At 34.2% G+C, this 21,051-nt stretch overlaps 2 protein-coding genes across 4 annotated transcripts; one reads left to right on the top strand and one right to left on the bottom strand.

Moving 5' to 3' along the window:
• The first annotated feature begins 1,474 nt into the window (after positions 1-1,474).
• Positions 1,475-6,610, top strand: LOC112039725 (putative methylesterase 12, chloroplastic). The gene is made up of 5 exons (XM_024072623.2): positions 1,475-2,094; positions 3,326-3,565; positions 3,651-3,794; positions 4,519-4,653; positions 6,137-6,610. Exons 1-5 carry the CDS (start codon positions 1,849-1,851, stop codon positions 6,407-6,409), a joined length of 1,038 nt encoding a protein of 345 aa, XP_023928391.1. The 5' UTR covers positions 1,475-1,848; the 3' UTR covers positions 6,410-6,610.
• Positions 6,611-7,331: 721 nt separating this feature from the next.
• Positions 7,332-16,087, bottom strand: LOC112039726 (regulator of nonsense transcripts UPF3). 3 transcript variants are annotated; one of them, XM_065766271.1, is made up of 14 exons: positions 15,766-16,086; positions 14,331-14,437; positions 13,945-14,040; positions 13,756-13,857; positions 13,337-13,416; positions 11,918-12,016; positions 10,193-10,313; positions 9,479-9,564; positions 8,815-9,322; positions 8,564-8,656; positions 8,315-8,433; positions 8,168-8,220; positions 7,794-7,931; positions 7,332-7,703 (listed from the first exon to the last, which is right to left on the bottom strand). In XM_065766271.1, exons 1-12 carry the CDS (start codon positions 15,903-15,905, stop codon positions 8,182-8,184), a joined length of 1,590 nt encoding a protein of 529 aa, XP_065622343.1. In that variant the 5' UTR covers positions 15,906-16,086; the 3' UTR covers positions 7,332-7,703; positions 7,794-7,931; positions 8,168-8,181. The 3 variants fall into 3 exon arrangements, with proteins under 3 accessions (XP_065622343.1, XP_023928392.2, XP_065622344.1); XM_024072624.2 differs by having other exon boundaries at positions 13,756-13,854; XM_065766272.1 differs by lacking the exons at positions 7,332-7,703; positions 7,794-7,931; positions 8,168-8,220 and having other exon boundaries at positions 8,532-8,656; positions 15,766-16,087.
• Between the last annotated feature and the right edge of the window lie 4,964 nt (positions 16,088-21,051).

The following is a 21,051-nucleotide window of genomic DNA, read 5'->3' as shown; positions in this document are numbered from 1 at the left end:
AATCTTCTAGACATTTTGACAAGTGAGGTAAATCTCGTGGTACAGCAACAAATGAAATCAAAATATTTTTTTATTTATAAAAATTTAATAGATGGTGAATTTTTTTTTTTTTTTGAAAAATAAAATCCGGAACGAAAGACTAAAAAAAATAAATAAATAAAAAAGGCTTTAGCTAGGTATCAGTATTCAGTAGCCTTGTTTGAAAACATTCTAAAAACTCATAATTCAATGGAATTGCCATAAAAAAAGTTAATTTATCTTTAGGTTTCTTTTCTCTCTTTTTTCTTTTCTTCTTTTTAAAAGTAGATTCAAATTTAAACTTGAGCCATTTTGAACCCAAACAGAAGACAAATTAATCAACCGATTATTTAGATTTTTTTTTTTTTTTATAATTTGACTTTTAACTCCTAAGAATAGTAATACACTCAGTAGAATGTATAATTTTTTATAATAAAAAAAAAAACCTTCAAATAGAATGTATAATTTCTTAAAACATCTCATATATTAAAGCAGAATTGTACATTTTAACCTAATAAATAGATGGTCCTGTTAACAGATATCCTAACCCTAAGTGCATTTGTTAATGACCATTTTAGGAAAATATTAATATTGCTTTCATAGGAAATAAAAAAAGTTTCAAAAAGTCAATCACTTTTTTCTTTTTCAATAAAAATTTCTAAAAATAGTTTATACTAAAAATAGTTTTTAAACCAATAGTCTAGGGGTGTTCGCAGTGTGTGTGTGGTGCGGTTTTGAGCTATTTTTAGCACCGTACTTTGTGGTACGGTTTAGTTAAAACCATAACTGCACCGCACCTTATTTTTGCAATCACATGTGCAGTGTGGTATGGTGCGGTGCGGTTTAAAGTTTAGCCAAAATCATAACCACACCACACCTCATTTTTGTAGTCATATATGCGATACGGTGTATAAGATGCAGTTTGAATGATTTGAAGCTGGTATATTTTTCAAATTTTGGACTTTTTCTACCTAGCCCAAAACTTATTTTTACATTTGTTTTGATCCAAGTTTTAAACTACTAAGTTAGTTTTTCTTTATTTTGGGCTAGCTTTCCTAATCAACACTTGTTAAGGTTATCAAACTATTATATATATATATATATATATATATATATATATATATATAATATATATATATATATTGAAAACTAGGTTATTAACTATTAATAATATATTTAATATTAAAAATAATTAAATATATTAATATATAGAGATGGTGCGGTGCAGTGCGATTTTCTTATTATAAAACCACAAACCGCACTGCACCATGCGGTGTGGTGCGGTGTGGTGCACTATTACTTATGGTGCGATGCGGTTATGCCATTTTGTGGGTGGTTTTGGTGCAGTTTTTGTGGTTTGTGTAGTTTATGCGATTTGGTGAACATCTCTAACCAATATTGTATAGGCCACGGTTATCAGCTTGTACCGAGCTCATGACACATTTCTTAATGGGAGAGAGAGAGAGAGAGCATTGAAAGTCTTCCACAACCGTTGAAACTTTGAATCTAAGCATTAAATAAGGCCCTCAAAATCAGTTGGCTTTGGTTGTTCACAATCACAGTCTGTTATTACTACTAGAATTTCTATTTATTCTTTTTCTTTTGCATTTAAAACTAGCATTTGTTTCTTTCTAGTTTTCTCTCTCTACCTTTCACCTACTCTCTCCCTCTATCTCAACAACTCTCATCTTTGGCACAAAAGAGTGAGCAATGAGCATACAAATGTTAAAAAACACCCCATTTTCCAGGCAAAGTTTGTGACTTTCTGACAGTTTGGTCAAAATTGGCTAAAAACTTTTCTGGGTTTTGTCTGAAACAAGTTTTTGGATAATGGGTAATCGGTTTATTTGCATGACAAAGAAGGATGTGAAAGAAAATGGATCCAGAAGCAAAAGAATTGGCAGGTCTCAGAGGAAACTATTGGCTGAGGAGGAGTTCTTGCACAAGCAAGCTTTGTCCATGGCTCTTCATCAGCACCAGTTGTCTCAGAGGTTTGAGGGATCCATGTCAAGGAGAATCGGTTCCACCAGTAAGAGACGCAATCTTGGTGATGAATCGTTCTCAAATGGAAAACAGGTAGGACTTTAATTTGATTGAAGCATAAAAAAGAAAGAACTGATTTTGCTCTTTTTCTTTTTCTTTTTTTTTTTTTTTTGGTCTGTCTATGTGTTTTTGTGTGTAATCATTCTGTCAGTTACAGTTTTTGGATGATTGGATCCGTGAAGAAAAGTGGGATTTCATGATTAAGATCTGTAAGCTATAGGTTAAAGTGAAAAGGTGCTTAATTGTGCCTTGAAATTGCAGCAGTCAATGGTCCAAGTAGGAAAAGCTGTGTGTTTTGTTGGGAAAAGGTGGAAGAAAAGAAAGAACTTGATGTATTATTCACTTGAATAATTAAAAAGTGCATCTGGAAAAGTATGAGTAGCAATTTTTTAATACCAGGGCAGTCTTTTTTAGCTTTAATATACTTATGTTTACTCCCAGAAGAAAAGTGATGTTCCAAGACTCACTTTTTGTTATGATCCATGCTTGCTTTATTAAGGATTGAGTTCTCGTACACACTGAGTTTTCTAGTATTTTAATTGGATTGTGACATGGCAATTAGGATGGGGATGGTGGTCCATGAAACTTGGTAAAGAGATTAGCAATTCACTTTTTTTATGAATTTAAATTTTATTAATGGCACAAGGAATAGGAAGTGTGCCAAAGCAGTGGAGGGATGTGGAAATTGTGATTGAGATGTTATAAATCTTGAACTTGAAGTTTCTTCTGATCATCCTATGTATAATCGTCATTCCAATCATCCAATTTGAAAGTTCTGTAACAGTGATATTAAAAAGCTGTTTTTAGAGGGCAAAGTTGGATTTAGATTTGTCTCTGGAGCTGATGAACTTTGCAATATATGTTAAACCGGACTTTTTTTGAACATTATGGCAAAAGATGGTGGAATTGCCATGAGTCGTGGTCATACTTTCATCTATTTGCTTTGATTTGGGCCCCCTTTTGCTGTTGATGTATCATAGAATAACTATCTTTTTGAAAGTGCGCTTAATATAATGTGTTTTCTTCTTGAATGTTGTTAACCCTGACCTTGACTGGGTCTGTGTCTTATGGAACAAAACTTGGTCATTATTACCATTTTTTTCTAATTTAAAATGCTGAACCTTTGCATCATTCAGGTTTTTATACAAGAGCTCCTCAATTTCCTTTTTTTGCTGCTTATACACCCCCTCCTTTTTTTCCGTCTCTCTTGCCCCAAACAGGTTAACATGAAGCTATATTTAATTGTATTTCATATCCTTTACAGGTGCCAGAAATCCTAGAGAACATTCAAACAAAAAAATTTATTCTTATAAATGGAGAAGGCTTTGGAGCATGGTGTTGGTATAAAACTATTTCTCTGCTGGAGGAATCAGGATTGCTTCCTACTGCCTTGGATCTCACAGGTTCTGGTATTGATCTGACTGATACAAATTGTGTTGCCACATTGGCAGAGTATTCAAAGCCGTTGATTGATTATCTACAGGAGCTTTCTGAGGATGAAAAGGTGAGTATACATAATTTTATCATCTTGAAGCACTTTGCTGGCTTTTGTTTCTCCGTATTTAAGGATCTATGTGGTCCTTTTGCAGGTCATTCTGGTTGGTCATAGTAGTGGTGGTGCATGTATTTCTTATGCATTGGAACATTTTCCGCAGAAGATATCAAAAGCAATTTTCATTTGCGCTACGATGGTATCTAATGGCCAGAGGCCTTTTGATGTGTTTGCTGAAGAGGTATGTAATCAATATAATTAACATATTATGTTTAGTGGTAAAAAACAGAACTATGAAGAATTGTTGATCCTGTAAGGAAACTATGATGAATCAAAATTATGCCACCACTTAGGATCCCATATAACTAATATGAGTTCTGTCATCTGAATTCATTATTAATGTCGTTAAATGATTATAAGCATTTGTTCCATGATTTCCTATGCACCCTCACACCCAATTCAAGTCATGTCAACAGTGTTTGTATACATGCATGTTTAAGTATATATATATATATGTGTGTGTGTGTGTGTGTGTATACATGCAAGCACATTTTTTGTGTAACCTATGTTGAACAGCTATAAGGCAATAATTGTGCCTTTCTTCTTATAACACAATACAGTTCCATCTTTTCCTATTATTATGAGATGTGATGTTTTCATCCACTCAAATTGATTTGGTTAAGAAATGAAATGAAATCCCTACCCCTTGGAGGAGGTCTTAGGAGTTCCACCTTGCCACTTGGTGGTGCTGGCATGGGATTGGAAAGTGAGCTGTGGAGTCATGGGCTCAGTTTATACCATAACTGTTGACTGCAAGAAATAAAACTATGTCTAAAGGATTCCCCCCCACCCCACCCCTCTCAACATCCTAAAAAAAAGGGTCAAGGCAGTTTATGTCTCTGAGCTATGTGTTGCAGTTCTTTCAGGCAGGTATCATTGCTCTAACATAAGATATTTTATTACAGCTTGGTTCTGCAGAACTTTTTATGAAAGAATCAAAGTTTTTAATTCATGGAAATGGAAAAGACAAACCTCCTACGGGATTCATGTTTGAGAAAGAGCAAATGAAAGGGTTATATTTCAATCAGTCCCCAACGAAGGTATGGTACAATTCAAACATATCATTTCATCCAAGACCTTCAATCTCTCTCTCTCTCTCTCTCTCTCTCTCGCACACACACACACACTCTATATATATATATGTATGTATGTATGTATGTATGTTTTTTAAAAAGGTCGTACACGATGCACAAATCTTACACTTTTGTGGGGCCTAAGAGAGGTTATGATATTCAGCCTTACCCCCTTCTTTTTTTTCCTTTTTTTTTTTTGAGGCTGATTCTCGGACCCACAACCTATCGCTTTTGGTGAAAGATACTTGCTAGCGCACCAAGGCCTGACTTCTCATTATAAAATTTTTTAAAAATAAATTATCATCCACATTGTTTTGTAGCTGTGATTTCTGCTTTATCATCTCAAAACTGATGTACACTATGAAAATTTAAGGTTAGAAATCTGTTTTGACCTATTGCATACTATTTCATTTGTCCCACTCTTTTCCCTTCTTTTAGCTATAGCATGGTCATTTTTACTCAAATCTCCAGTGGCTGAATTCATTAGAGTTTTTCTAAGGAAAATTTACTTGACTTCCTAGTTATTCTGAATAGACCTCTCAATAATTTTCTTTCCAGAAAACTTATTTATTTGTAGTCCAAAGCACAGCTGAATTATTCTTCTACTGATTGGTTTGTTGGTACCAAAGATCACAGAACACTTTGAAGCACATTTCTACTTGTGCAACCTAGCAAATGATCTGGACAGCATCTTTCTCAATACATTCCCACTTACTGTTTTATTCTGAAATTCGTATGTGCGTCTTCTGTTCATCAGTTCTATGTGCACTTTGATACGTTGTTAAGTTCATGTCTTGTTTCCTGTTCTGATCCCATTTATTTTGACTTTTAAAGCTTAGGAGACCTAGTCCAGTGAATGTCCTTTCTTAAGTCTTGCCCGTGAGTATATGTTGTTGGCTGCCTCATTTTAATTGAGTTCTTGTTTCATTCAGAGCCAATTTCAGAAAACATTTTTCCCCAAAAGCTTTTAATCTTCTCACAAGCCAATTTTCTGAGTCCATTTTCCTTTGTGAGTTGTCTAGGCATTTGTTTGGAACTGTTTTCTTCCTCTGTTTGTGCCTCTTTTTTTTCAACTCTATATTTACTGTAATATATATATATCTTCTCTAAATCAATTAAGACAACATGATTCTCTGCTTAATTTTTACACAAATTTAAGGCAATTTTTTTATCCAAGGGACTCACCTGAGACTATGTCTTGGCTCATATATTCATGCTGGATTGTGCAATCTATTATATCTTTTAGGCAAGGTGTTTCTTATATATTGTGAAAAATAGTGGAAGTTGTATATGATGTTTGATCCTACTTAGTAATTCTTTCTTGTCAGAGAAAAAAAATATTGGTTTTCTTACTTGGTTTTCTGTTTTCATTATTTTGTTTCTCTCTTTAGTTAAATATATCCTACTGATATACAAGATAAATTTCACAATGGACTGTGATTCACTCCAGGATGTTGCATTGGCCATGGTTTCCATGAGACCCACCCCACTTGGTCCTATCATGGAGAAGCTGTCATTATCCCCTGAAAACTATGGAACAGGCCGGCGGTACTATATTCAGACTTTGGATGATCGTGCACTTTCACCAGATGTTCAAGAGAAGCTAGTGAGAGAAAACCCACCAGAAGGAGTTTACAAGATAAAAGGCAGTGACCACTGCCCATTCTTCTCAAAGCCACAATCACTGCACAAAATTTTGGTTGAAATTGCGCAAATTCCTTAACTTAATTATCAGGAAATGTTTCTTTTCTTCTTTTCCTTTTTTTTCCCCCCACTTCTTACAAAATGCAAAAGTAGTTAATTAATTACATGACTTTACAATTGGAAAGCCATTGTTGTATGTAGATCATAGGGGCCCTGTTTATTGCTATATTCTGATTTTACCGTTTTGAAATATGGATGAAGGTAAAAACGTATTAGCTTATTTTTCCCGACACAAATGGAATGTCATGTTAAATGGTTCGGAATGGGTTTGGCTGCAATTTGTGAAAATGACACCATCACTCACGAGTCTCCGGGCTTTACTCGATTGAATGATATTCGATGAATTGCCAGTCTCCCTTTCTTGCTTGAAGGAAAAAGGGAAGGAGGAAATTGTGTATGGTCTCTGCTCAACAATTTTTCCTATCCTGCAAACATGTATGCCAGTTCTGCATATATGCTCTTCAATATATCTACATAATGCTGGGTTTTAGCGCATGCGTCTCACAGTCAATAGTTCACAAATCTGAACGGTATCCATCAAATGTGTTATAGAAAATACTTAAGTCGGACTATGTTCAAAAAAAATCTTAAGCACATCTTATAACTTTACGCAAAATGTGCAAAATAATATTATTTTAATAATTGGCATTTAAATTAGTATTGATTTAAAGTTACTTTAAAATCTGGCATTCAGAATCCTGTTTTAAAAACAAGATTTCACATAAAATGGTGGCAACTTAAGTAAATGAAAACACTATTTCAAGTCTTGAAAACATGATTTCGAGAATATATATATATATTAGATTTCCAAATAATTTCAGAACAGTGCCAATTAAAAATTATTAACATAGTATTTTTTTTTTTCCAAATTTACTTCAGAACAATAGCAGAGACATTTGACTGATGATGCAAATAGGTTGTAAATCACCCGCAAAATCAAATTGTACATTAGAACATGCTTGCCATATTTCCATACCAAAATGAGTCAATTCAACACCTTCATAATCCATCCAAGTTCTTTGGTTACCATCATCATATGATACATTAAGGTGAAGACAGTTATGACATACCGTCTGGGTCAAAATACCACAAATTTTCTTCTTTCATACCATACACTATTACTTTTCCTTTTGAGATGTGTCAGAATAATGAAAATTACATAGTCAAGAAATCAAATCCTTCTCCAACTTCGGTATTGCGTCACTTGGATATGTTAACTCGGCATTTTTCTGAATGAGCATGCCCGTACTTTTCCTGTTGGGGGCACAAATCAGGTCCCTGTACCGTAAGAAATTTCCACAAGCATAATTGGTCTACAATCAAAGAATTTTCTTATTGTCAGAATGCATTCCACATCTAAAAACTTTCCAACTAAATATCTCAAGGCATATATATACACGTACCCTACAATTGGCAAAACCATAAAATCATCTTTCTGGAATGTCGTCTATACGATGTCTTCAATGGAGGCCTTAGCCTGTGGTAACAGATACGGTCCTTGGACACATGATGAATTATTGCTCTTACAGAATGCCACACACCTGTTTAACAGCCATCAATTTCTAAACCATTACAACAACTATGATCAATGTTTACATGACATAAATAAAGCAACTTACACAGTTATAAATCATGGTGCATTTGATCATATTTCTTGAAATTATGATCATGGTTTCTGAGTTTCTCTGAGATTTGAGATAATTATAAGAAGAATCTTTTTGAGCAAGACCCCCCCTCCCCCCCTCAAAAAAAAGGGCAAATAAAGGGAAAGACTTACCAAATTTTAGTATTCTAAGAACCTGAAGATGACTTCTGCACCCAAACTTGTTTCTGTAAAGACAAGGGGAGAAACTTAACAACTCAAAATAAAGTGAAGTAACACAGAAGATTATGTTACAGTTGATTTGGCAAAAACTATGCAGACCTCATTAGCACTATGGCCACTAACACCTCTTCTAGAAGATTTCCCCTCACTCGTATTAACAGAGCCATCATCCTTCGTTATGTGGGCAGCTCCACGACGACCAAAATGTCTTTGGGATCCTAGGAAAATTCAAACATTGGGTAGCAGAATAGTATTAGTTTAAAAAGAAAAGTGGGGGGAGGGGGAGAGAGAGAGAGAGAGAGAGAGAGGAGCTCACACCACATTTCAGTCCTTGAATAAAAAACTAACCATTCTCAACAGAATTATTACGTCCACTCATAGTGGCTGTAGCCTCTGCATTCCTACTTCCATAAGACATATCTTTCATTTCTCCACGGGAAACTGGAAAACCAAAGGCAAACAGTCAGTTCCTGGTATTCCCTGCTTAAGTCCTAACAGCTGCATTTGTGATGAATGATTTGATACTAGAGTCATGGTTCCCCAGCATAGCACCAGTATTTTATGGCACTCAAAAATCCATGCACTAAGATTAGTAGTACCTTCAACTGAATCACATTGTGAATGAGTAGGATGCAACATTGAGGATGACAAGTTCTCATCACTCGTATGTGAAACATCAGATCGGCGAAGAGGAGTCCAAACACCACGATCAGGTCTATCCCTGTTTCTTGTACGTTTTTCTTGCTTCTCACTGACATTACCCAAACCTTGCAAGTCCTTTTTCATAAACTTATCATCTGCAGTCCTTTTTGTATCCCCTTCAGAACCAAAGGAGTTTGTTTCATTTTTAGCTACAAGACCATTCGGCCCTATGCGTGCATTGACTGGCCGTGGTGGTCGCTTACCACTTTCTGAATTCAAGATTTGAATTTTCTGATGAGGCTGAACTGCTGTTGAAGATTGACTATGACGAGCATCACTATTTAAAAGTACATTTCTAATCAACCTCCCACCAGCCTCCCGCCTCTGATTCTCTTTTGGCGCAGTTGAAGATGGAAAATTACCAGCCGGCAATGTTACAACCTGTTGTAACAAACCCTCAGGAACCTGAGAAGTGTCATAAAATACATTGGGTAATTAAAACATGTAATATTAAGATAATCAGTAAAAAGATTTTGAAATTGTAAAAGAAATTTACAACATAAATGATGGCGATGACCAGTAAAGTACAAAGAAATAAAGAACAGAGGAGAAAAACATTACATTAGATACTCCTCGGTCTTTCCCTTTTAGAAGCAGATACTTCTTCTTTACAGAGTCAGCAGTCACAGGGATTCCAGAAACAGAACCTTCAATGGCAAGAGCCAAAATCCAGTTAACATATGTGAAATATGACATAAACAAATATGTGTTTTTTTTTTTTTTTTTGCTGAAATATTCTGAAATATATCAGCAACATCACACGTTTGCATCCAATGAAAAATGGTAACCTATTCTCAGTTTGAATTAATCAACCTACATACACTTTTTGATATATACAAGCATAAATATGAATGCTTGCACCCCAGACATGCTCCTCAAATATCTATGCTTGTATTACACATGCTCCAATGAACACACTCCGAAAAACACACATGATAAAGTAAAATCACAATGGACCTAAAAACAGAGAAGGAAAACCCAGGCAGCCTATAGCCCCCCTTGGTCCACTACTGTGACAGCCAGTACCAGCATCTATAAAAATTCAGTAGCTTGGCAAACACATCAGTAACCACTTAGCATGTCCATAGAAGCAGGGAAACATTGAAAGGAATGTAAGCAGGTCTTTTTTGGTACTTGTTTAGTGTGGCCTATTGTCTTGCACTGAAGTTGGAAGTAGAAATTTTATATATATTTGGCAACAGATAAAAATGACACTGTAACTGAACAATTCACACTTAGAAAGATTCATTATTGGCAGGAAAAGGAAAAATTTACCTCTCTCATCATATATTTCTTTTCCACTTGAAGTAGTTGCTTGATCCTCTCGCCTAGCCACTACAATGAAATTTGACTTGTCCCTTTGAGTGGTATTCTTGGCACTTTCCTTCAATATATACTGTCAATCAAACAGAAAAAGTGAGCAAATTAACCATGTCTTTCAGTTCAAGAACAAAGACAGTGCATGCGCACAGAGTTACATGAAAGCATTGGGAAACATAAGGACAGCAACCACAATATTGAAATAATCGACACAGCTGCTAGAAACTGACATTATCCAAAAGAAAATCACTAAAAGACAAGTACCAAACAGAAGGGGGTAAATGATAACTATAAGATTATCAAACATAGAGATATTATTGATTTGTCCAGAATGTATTTGTGCTAAATCTTTCAATTAAGATAAGCAACTTCCAACCCTAACAATTGTAGATAACTTACTTAAACCAGTGAAAACTTCACCCTGCTCAAAAGTATACAGAAAACATAAACGATAGAAAAATAAAATTTAACAATAAATAACCCAAATAATATCATATCAGAAATAAGAATGGGATAAAAATTAGCATTATTTTACTAGAAGTAATGATCAAAGCAGATCATTTAGTTTTAATGGGATGCAACACCTATAGACTATCTTTTCCTTCTTCCTTATCTTTGCCTCTGCAATTTTGCTATTGCTTGTTTACTTAAATCTTCCATTTTCACATCAATCTCTTACAACTCATTTCCTAACTTTCGCCTAGTGTATCATAATTTTCTGTCAAAAGCACGCAGTTTCGTATTATAAGAAGGTTTCCAGCATCACTTCAGGTCTGACCTGCATGAATTCCACTACAAGAGCTTAGGAAAGATAGCAGAATGCAACATTGGGACTCAAAAGGAAGACTTGACTAATGCTAAACAAGAGGATTTTTTTTTTTTTTTTTCTGCCGAGTCTGTAGAACCTTGCAGTTAAATTAAGGAATAGGAGGCAATGGAAATAATCAAAGAACTAATCAAGATGTTGAAAATAATGCTGCTGTGATCCTGTGACACAATGCACACTGAAACTTCTGTCACTGTTGAAAGGATGCACAAGCTAGCTAGTTTACTGGAACTGCTACTGGAAAACAAAGATTGCATAAGCAAGCATCCTAAGATACAGGCGAGATTAGGGACAATATTCTAGTTGGGGGGAAGGGGGGGAATTTGAGCATGATCCTTGGGGGGATATCACCACAGGAGTTCATGATGATGTACCGGCTTTAAATGGAATACTGGCTCAAACTTTCCTTAATCAGCTTCAAGCAATAAAAGCATTCTTTTATTAGCACAGTATGAATGATGAGATACAAGGAGATTGCATAACAATCCAGTATTCTACTTCAATTATTCATTGGTATATATATAGGAATAAAAAAATAAAGCCTCTACATGCTAACCTAGAGATACTCCACCAAAAACAAAAGATCATACCCAGCCACACAATACGAATGATGACTTTCTATAAGAGTTTGGATGAGAAATACAGCTTATCCTTATATTTTTGACACACTGGGAACAATACAGACAGGTTGACTACACTCGAAGTGATGAAAGTAACAAACTTATCAAAAGTAGGAAAATGAAACACTTTCATGAGTGATTAAAAAATGTTAAATATCTAATCGAGAATTTTACGTTTCTCACACAAACATGCCAAGAGTATGAGAAAATTGAGTACATAATTGAGCGGCAAACCTTTTTCTTCTCAGAGCTTCGTTTGGTATTAGATGAGCCAGGCTTGCTTGTGGATGCAGCCCCAGTTCTTCTCCTAATCTTGCCACCAACTGATGAACCCTATCAACGATCACCAAATTCAATACAAAACATGAACTCATAGATTCAAAATGATAAAATCTACCTTATATCAAGGATACCTATATCTTTATATATATATATATATACACGTCTAATACAAAAATAAAAATATTCCATTATTAATATATATTAAAAAAGAGGATCTTAATTTATTATATATAAAGGTGAAGAAAAAGAAAAAGGGGGGGGTGAAAAAGGGGGGGGGGGGGGGTTTACAATGAATGCAGAATAATATCTTCAAAAGTTACACTACATAACTCGCATATAAACTAGATCTTTTAAATCACAAACTAACTAGCCAATGAGCCACACAAACTGGCCTATGACAATCCAATATGGTTTTAGAAAAATGAACAAACAAACTACATTACAATTAATTGCCATGTACTAAAAATGAAAAGAAATTATGAAAGGACATTCTAAAACAATCTTTTCATAAGAAAAAATGAAGTCAATGGATATAAAAAAGTATATGCTAAATAGCTTACATTAATAGAATAGTCTCAAGACCTCAAGAAATAGTAATATTCTTTTCTTTTTGTTGTACCACATTAAACGCAAGTACTCAATCTCAATGGAAATCTCTCAAATTTTTCATAATTTTTTTTTGATAAATAAAGTAATTCATTGAAAAATAAAAAATAAAAACACAATGTATACAGGACGTATACTAGAGACCATCAATCATGGTGTAGAGTACAATGATCAATGAAATCTAAAAGAGAAGAAAAAGAATAAAAACCCAAAGAAGGCAGCCAAGCAAAAAGAGAAGTAAGAAAAAACATCTTCAGTTCTGGAATAGTTCTTTCTTGGTCCTCAAAGCTTCTAGCATTTCGTTCACGTCATAGGCACCACATAATGTAATGAGGGACCGCTTCCCATATACTTGCATAATTGCATAATAGTGAGGCTTGAACCTCTGACCTTAATGGAAATCGCTCAAATTTTGTAATATTCTTCATACCACCAAGTTCCTAAAAGATTTTTTTTTTTTTTTTTTTTTGGGGAAAAAATATTGTTTTCAGTAAGCTAGGGCTTATAAGAAACTTGTCTAACATAAATTAAAGATAGTATAGTCTAATTCACCTATAAATTTAACCATCCACGTATTTAATCTTTCATTTTCTTCTTTTTTCAAAGATAGAGATTGTCATAAAAGAACAACAATAATAATCTAATTACATCACAAAATCAGTAGCAAACAACTCTGTTGAACTAAACCGCAATAAAAGAACATTTTTCTTTAAGATAAACAGTCAAGGTAATGAGGAGAAGATATGAAAATATATAACACATTACCTGGACTCCACTCTCAACGGCTCGTTTCTGACGAATATATTCCATAAGTGGTGTAACAATAGGAGCTTCTTTTGCAGCACCTAGAAATAAGTATGGAGAAACTAATAAATCTATAGGAAAAATGTGTCTCTTAAACACAAACAATTAGTCGTGTCCACTATTTGTTATGACCAAACACACAAATTTACTCCACAACATTTGGACACAACCTTATGTGGCACCAGGGTGGCCTCAAAATAGGAAACTTAAATCATTACATGCAATAGGCACCATGGTGGACTAAAAAATTAATTAATAAAGGGAGCTTGGGTGCAACAAAGTTATGGGCCAAAATTATACATGTCTAGATTCCGATATGAGATTATCTAACTAATACACACACACACACACACGCAAAGTCATTAAAAATAATTACAAACCAGCTTGCTCTGCTTCTTTTCTTTCCAACTGTATTTCTGCACTAGGTAGATGCTCAGCCGGCTTTGCAATAATTTTGAGGAACTCTAGATAATCAGGATCTACTTTCATAAAAGGAAAAGGTAGGTATTAATAACAAAATCTAGTACAATGGTATTCTAAGTAAATACGAATGCAAACTGAACCAATACCTTTGTATATGGTCCCTTCACGACCATCCTTCTTAGTAGTTGACTTTGGGGCCTTCTGTGAAGGAGCATATTCAACTAAAACCTTATACTGAGCACCTGAGATGAATGGCACAGTTTAAACTTTTGCAAAAAATACTATAGATTCTAAAGTAAGATGAGTGCAATATAGACATTACAATTTTTACCATTATCAAGTCTCCCCACAATCATATAAACACGATATTACAGTATTGCTTATACAAGAGCATAACTAGCTAGGGAACCCAAATCTTAACTTTAATTAATTCATAAAATGATATTCACTGAATCAAACCACTTCAACAACATAAAACGCATCTGTTTGTAAAGTTGTAATGTAAAGAATAAGGCATGTCATTATTAGTTACCCTTCTCATTAACAAAAACATGTCCATCAAAAAACTCTGCAAACTCGAAAACATCTTCCGGCCTCTTGAAGTCTATGTAGGCTCGAGAATACCTCTGATTCTTCAGGCTGCAAATTTGTTTAACAAAAATTCTTCAAGTTAGAAAAACCATTAACCCATGAATAAGTGCCTAAAAATAGAAGAAAATAAAATAATATAAACAATTAAGCCATTAAGTTATAGTGAGATTAGAAAAGTGGTCTCTCTAGTTTCTTTAAGTCACAGAAAGTAAAAATTAATCTAATATTCAACAATCTGATTCTTTTATTGTCCCTGAATACTCTATCAGCAACCATGCAGTGCATACAACAACAAAGCCTTAGTCCCAAATTTTTTGGGATTGGCTATCGATCCTCAACAGATTAGTCTTGCCACATGTGCATGTGCATATTTTTCATCGCAAAAAACCTAGAACATTTTGAATACACACCATAACTCTACGCGACTTCTTGGTTGAAAACAATTCTGTAATCCTGATTGCTGAAGTACCTAACAATCTATGTTTCATTCTATAAATCACATAAAATATATATATATATATATATATTTTTTTTTTTTTAAGTAAAAAAAAAAAAAAGACAAATTATAAATTATAAATTTTCCTGAACTTTGGTAGATCAAATGTGAAATAAATCAATTGAAAATGTTGATTTTAATACACGCTATAACTAAATTTCATTAACTCTATGAACACCAAAGGTCCAAAACGGATCATAAACTTACAACACACACTCCGTTTGCATTAACATTAAATATTGCAACAAGAACTATACTTTTGATGGATTTTTTTATATAAGCAACCAAACAAACTTTACCTATTGAACCAGACCTAATTTTGCTATCAAATTATAACTAAGCGGAGATTTTCAATTTCTAAAAAACCAATCTTCAACAAACCTCATTACTCATAATATCAATTCAATTTTTCCCTAATTTCTCTCACACCAAACAAAGCCTTAATTCAATTCAAGTACTTTTTCTTTTTTCCTTTTAAAGAATAAGCAACCAAGCACACTTTACATATTGAACCTAATCTAAATTTACTATCAACTTATCAAATAACTAGATTCGCCGAGCTTTTCAATTACTCAAAACAGTTCCATTTTTCTCTAATTTTTATCCACTGCCAAACAAAGCCTTAGCTAGACCTTTAATTCAATTTACTTTTAAGCTCCGTTTGGCAATATATAACTGCTTTTTCTTGCTTTAAAAGCAATTAATAAATACTTTCAAAAAAATCGCTACCTCAAAACGATAACTAAATACATTCTACCAATAAAGCACAAATTACAAAAAAACAAAAACATAAATCAAATCCTTGTTTATTTTATTCAAGGTACTACCAAACAGAGCGTTGAGATAAATAGAAAAAAAATTAATAAAAAAAATTGAAAACCTGTATTTTCCGGGACGGAAAAAGAACCAGTTGTAGCGGCCGGAGAATTTTTCGTCGATGTTGACGGAGAGATCGGAGTGCGTGAGCGATGGAGGAAGGTGCCGTACCACCACCTTCGTCTTCTCCGATGGCTCTTTCATCGATTTCGTCCCCAAATCTCTCTCTCTCTCTCTCTCTCTCTCTCTCTCTGTTCTCTGTGTGTGTGTGTGTGTGTGTGTGTGTTTGTGTTTTGGTTGCTTTCTCTTTCTCAGAAAGAAAGAAAGGAAGAAAAGTTTGGTTAGTTTTGGGGAATTTTTTTGGGATTGGATTTGTTGTTGTGTGAGTGAGGAGACTGAAAGAAAAGAATGATGGCAATTTCGGCTTGGGGTGGGCCTGACTTGGGCTATAAGCTGGGAAGGCCCATGAATTTTTTTTTCCTTTTCTTTTATTTATTTATTTAATTTTTTTAAAAAGTTTTTTGAAACAAATTATTAATTTGGTACTTTAATTAATAGATCAAAATTTCATTTGATTGTTCAATTATTAATTTTAAAATGAACGGTAATTGATGAAATTGAATCACGAAATTGATATTATAGATAGGGGGGCCAAGTTGAACTTTTATCAAGTAGTTGAATGACCAAAATAATAATAATTAAAATTAAGGTTTGAACTTTATTTGATTGAAAATGATTAAGTCATGTGTTGATGTCTCAACCTTTATTGAATGGCTTATTCTCAGACAACTAGAAAATTTTATGAATGAATAATGTGGTATATGAGATTTTAGATATTTAGATTTATGATATGTTATTTAAGTTTATTAAATCAATCATCGGAACGTGTCACAAAAGAGCATCTGATAAATGGTTGGACTAAAGTATTTATTTTTTAAACAAATTATTTTAATACTATTGAAAGTCAGGCATGTAACCATTATGCTAAGTCAACTTGGACATTCTCTGGTTTAGTATTTTTATATATATATATATATATATATATATTTTTAGGGGGATTTAGTATTTATATTTAATTAGCTATTATATGTAACTGCTGATACATATAAATTTGTAGTTTTAACTGCTGATATGGATGTTTGAGGGGGATTTAGTATTTATATTTTTTTTTTTTTTTTTGAGAAAAAGGTAAGGAAAATTTTATTGAATCAAATCCGATTGGAATACATTATCCAAATCACTAGGTAGAGATTCTACCCATACATCTGTGTCTGCAGATAAAACTGCTCTCCTAGCTAAAGCATGCGCCAACCTATTCCCTTCCCTCCTAACATGGCCGAACTTGCAAGAACGAAACGACGTCCCTAGACTCTTACACTCATCAATCACATTTATATTTAATTAGCTATTATATGTAACTATTATAAATTTGTAGTCACCCAAGCATAGTACAAGTGATAATAAATATATACGTATACAGCTCTCTAGCTTTTTACTAATAAATATAGAGCTTCCAGTGATTTAAGCGAAGAAATCTAGGATTTTATTTTCCCCACCCCCGATTATAGATGTATAATAATAGAAGTATCGAATCTTATGATATAGAGTTGGACTACAACAAAATAATTTTTTTTTTTTTTTTTGCTAAACACTACAACAAAATAAATTAATCATTATTCTCTATCCATATCTAATTAATTTGATCATAATGTTTCAACTTCAAATTTATTTACATTATTCTCAAAATTTAAAAAAGACTTCCAATTACCAATTTAAAGCTCAAATTATGGATTGGTTTAGATCCATCACCTATTTGTTTATTGATTTTTTTTTTCTTTTATACTTCTGTCAACTGAATTCGATAATACTTCAATCAATAATATTATGTCAATAATCACAGTGAATGAATAAAATTGCAAGCAAATATAGTAGGTAACAACTTAATTGCATTTAATTGAATAGATCAAGTTCTTGTTGCATCTCAATGACTATTTATAACTAGCATGTAGTCTGTGCTTACGCATGAAAATATTAACAATTGTGATGATAAGATGTTTATCTTGGTAGATTTAGTTTCCACATTGAGCATTATGAATGGAGGTAACTTAACACCAACATTTAAAAATCAAATTGGACACATAGCACAAAATTAAACTACAATTAGAAATTAATTTGATTCGATTTGAATTCTAAAATTGAACTTTGTTGAGGTGCAAAATAATTAAATAGCCACAAATAGGCCCAAAAAAGAGATGAAAAAGACTTTAGGCCCATTTCACACAAAAAAAGAGAGAGAGAGAGAGAAAGAGAATAAAGGGTGGGCTCTCACAATAAAGAAAAGGAAAGGAGCCCAGAGGATCTGATCCAGAGGTCCACGAAGAAAAGGGCCCAAGAAAACAGATAAAGGAAACAGCAAGCCAAAGCAAGCCCAGAAGGAAGACTTGGGTCGGGACGCCCAGAAGCATATACCAGAGGCAGAGGATCCCCGGACGCGTGAGGTGAAACTAAAGCAGATTTGAAGAGAGAAAAAAGACAAAAAGGCACGCGGACCTTATGAACCAAGCACACAGTGGAAGTACAAAGCAAAGATGCAGAAGATTTGGTTCCAACCATTTGAAGAAAGAGACAAAGAAAAGTACAACTGGGAAAGCTGGGAAAGCTGGAGCAAAAGCCAAAACGCCTCAGGTCAACCAACGGGAAAATCTGGAAATGGGAAGCTAGCTGGGAGACTTTCATCCGGTCGCAGCAAAAAGAAAGGAATTATGAGAAAAAGGGAAACGATATGATCCTGAAGCAACCAGGCACTGAACCGACTTCAAAGGGCAAAAGGGAAAAATCGGTAGTACTCCCAGGAGCCCGAAGCTGTGCTATAAAAAGGAGGGAAAGGAAAAGGATAGGGCATTCAATTCTGAACGCTTAGATCATTCGTTAAGACATTTAAAGTCATTTCTCTAAAGTCTCAAAAAGATTATAGAAGAGACTCTGTTAAACTAAAGGGAAAACAGAGGAATCTGTTCCCGGTATCCCAGAGGCAGCCACTACAGTACACGCTCGGATTCAACGAATTCAAACTTTGCAAGTCTTTGAAGCTTGAATGGCTATCAAAGTCTGTAATTTTTGAACTCATTTGAACCTTGCATCATGTCTTAGTGAGCTTTGTAATCACAGTTAAAAGAAACTAATGAAACATACCTCACCAATTATGAGGATCCCTAACATGTTCTTTGCATTATATTTCATTTATTATGCATTTCCTTTACTGTTAAACGTTATTCAATACAAATACTTTTTTTTTTTAGTTGTTTGTAATTGTAGGAAGTTTGTTCTGTGCACAAATCTATTCTTAAATCAGCCCGTTAGCTGCGGAGAATTGATCCCAGTTCACCAAGAACCTCTCACACGGCCCAGGATCCTTGGGCCATAGTGCTAAAAAAAAAAGCACTCTCACAAACTTCAACTTAATATAATATATATGATTATATTTTTGCCCACTTTTAACAAATTAACAAAATCTTAATCTAGACACACTAAAAACTATTAAAAAATAAGAACTGATCATTGAGCTTGGAGGCGCCAATAAAGCGCTAATGTATGAGAGTGTGAAATAAGGAAGAGTGGGATTGAACATTGTGTTTGAACCCAACCTTGCTCTGAGAAATCCGTAAGGAGAAGGAGAGGGCAATGTGTGGATCTAGCTGGTAGAGGTTGAGAAGGGAGGAGACATGAGATGACGATATGGAATTAGGAGGAGATGATGTTTTACTTTTATAGTCTTTCTTGTTGAACTCTTTGGTTATGGTTGTGGGATTAGAAAAGCTCTAAACTCTATTGAGATCACTCATAAAAGTGTGCAGACGAGATGTTTTTACTTAGGCCAATGAGTATTATCATTATGGTTTCTTGGCTTCCGTGTTAAATGTTAATGCATTATTTATTTGGGCACAAAAATTAAAAAATTTAGATAAGATACTGTAGGGACTCAATTTGGATTTGACCCTGAGTATGAATGGGTTTTCAGCCCAACAAGCCCAAACAATAAATTTATAGAGAGTGGATTGAAGGTTTAGGTGCTGGCCGTCGTTCACCAAGCATGAACTCTCTTTTATTAGAAAATACTTAGAGTTTATTCACAACTGGGGGGATGCTCCTCGGCCCGTGGCGGAGGAGCCCCTTTTCTTCTCCCTCTTTTTCCCCCCTCTTCTTTACTTTACTTGCTTTTCTTATATAGTCTTCATCTTCCTATCTCCTTCTTCCATCTGTTGATCATCTATTCGCCTCTCTTCTGGCCGTCCGTCCCATCAGAGGCCTTATCGGTACTCAAGTGGTTCACTCTGATCAACGTTGCCCTGCTAAGGGGTTATATCCCCATTAATGCGGCCAGAGGGGTTAGGTGAATGCATTAAGTTATATATATATTACAAAACAAAAATGAAAAACTTTTGTTATATATGTTGGGAAAAAGTAGATATTAAAAGCAAAACATGAAGAGAGACAATTCTATTCAATTTATAAAAATAAAGGGGAGAAATTTAAAAAGTCAAGAGGCTCACCCCTAGACAAAGCAAATATTCAATTCCCATTCAAATTAGTATAACAAATTCAAGTAGTATTTTTCTTTTCTTTTTTCCTTTTTATGAACATAGGCATGCAAAACTTCTCGATACTTGACTATTCCCTCAAACACGAGCAAGGCAAGGGGCTCAAGGGGGACAAATCTTAACCCCACATCCTTAAAAGCTTTTCTCCTCTCAACCAAAAAACCGGTCACAATCATCTTCCAAAACTTAGTATAAATACTCACCATCAGCCCATAAAAGGGAGATCACGTTTTTCCCTTAGACTTGAAACTTTGACACAAAATCTCAATCAGCTAACAATAATTTTTATAATTCCAAAGCCTAGGGATGGAAGATCTGGTTCAGGGGAACTTTCCCTCCTTTCCTCATGACGTCTCTTGATTTTCTTTTCTCACTGTCTGTAGGTCGAAGTTTTGGACCTATGTATATTTTATGAACTTTCTTGTATTTTAGTTTATTTTGATTTCTCTTTCCCCAAAGTAAGTTTGGGATTTTAGTAGGACCTTTCATGAATGTAGGATCGATTATATTTTACTGATCCTACTTACAATCTTGAAAAATGCATGATCTTAGTCATCTCATTAAAATAGCCCTACTTTAGGGACCAAAATAAAAGACCCCAAACTTTAGGGGTGTATTTTACACTTTAGCCTTTCTCATATATAGTAAAACCGTTGACTACATTTTTTTACCCCTTCACAAATCAATGAATTTTACCATGAATGTAATTATTAATTATAATAAACTATAAATCTTTTATTGTATTCACAGAT

This window comes from Quercus suber, unplaced genomic scaffold (genome assembly GCF_002906115.3).
Source record: "Quercus suber isolate HL8 unplaced genomic scaffold, Cork oak 2.0 scaffold_697, whole genome shotgun sequence".
NCBI lineage: Eukaryota > Viridiplantae > Streptophyta > Magnoliopsida > Fagales > Fagaceae > Quercus > Quercus suber.
Note: the sequence above shows the minus strand (reverse complement) of the source record. Positions and strands in the feature narration are given on the sequence as shown.

Coding starts and splice junctions, on each gene's coding strand:
- LOC112039726 (XM_065766271.1), bottom strand. CDS start 15,905: ATGAAAGAGCCATCGGAGAAGACGAAGGTGGTGGTACGGCACCTTCCT. Junction 13,858..13,944: donor TGAAGGGACCATATACAAAG/GTATTGGTTCAG, acceptor CTTTTATGAAAG/TAGATCCTGATTATCTAGAG. Junction 10,314..11,917: donor GAAGCTCTGAGAAGAAAAAG/GTTTGCCGCTCA, acceptor TTTGATTGACAG/TATATATTGAAGGAAAGTGC.
- LOC112039725 (XM_024072623.2), top strand. CDS start 1,849: ATGGGTAATCGGTTTATTTGCATGACAAAGAAGGATGTGAAAGAAAAT. Junction 3,566..3,650: donor AGCTTTCTGAGGATGAAAAG/GTGAGTATACAT, acceptor GTCCTTTTGCAG/GTCATTCTGGTTGGTCATAG. Junction 3,795..4,518: donor TTGATGTGTTTGCTGAAGAG/GTATGTAATCAA, acceptor ATTTTATTACAG/CTTGGTTCTGCAGAACTTTT.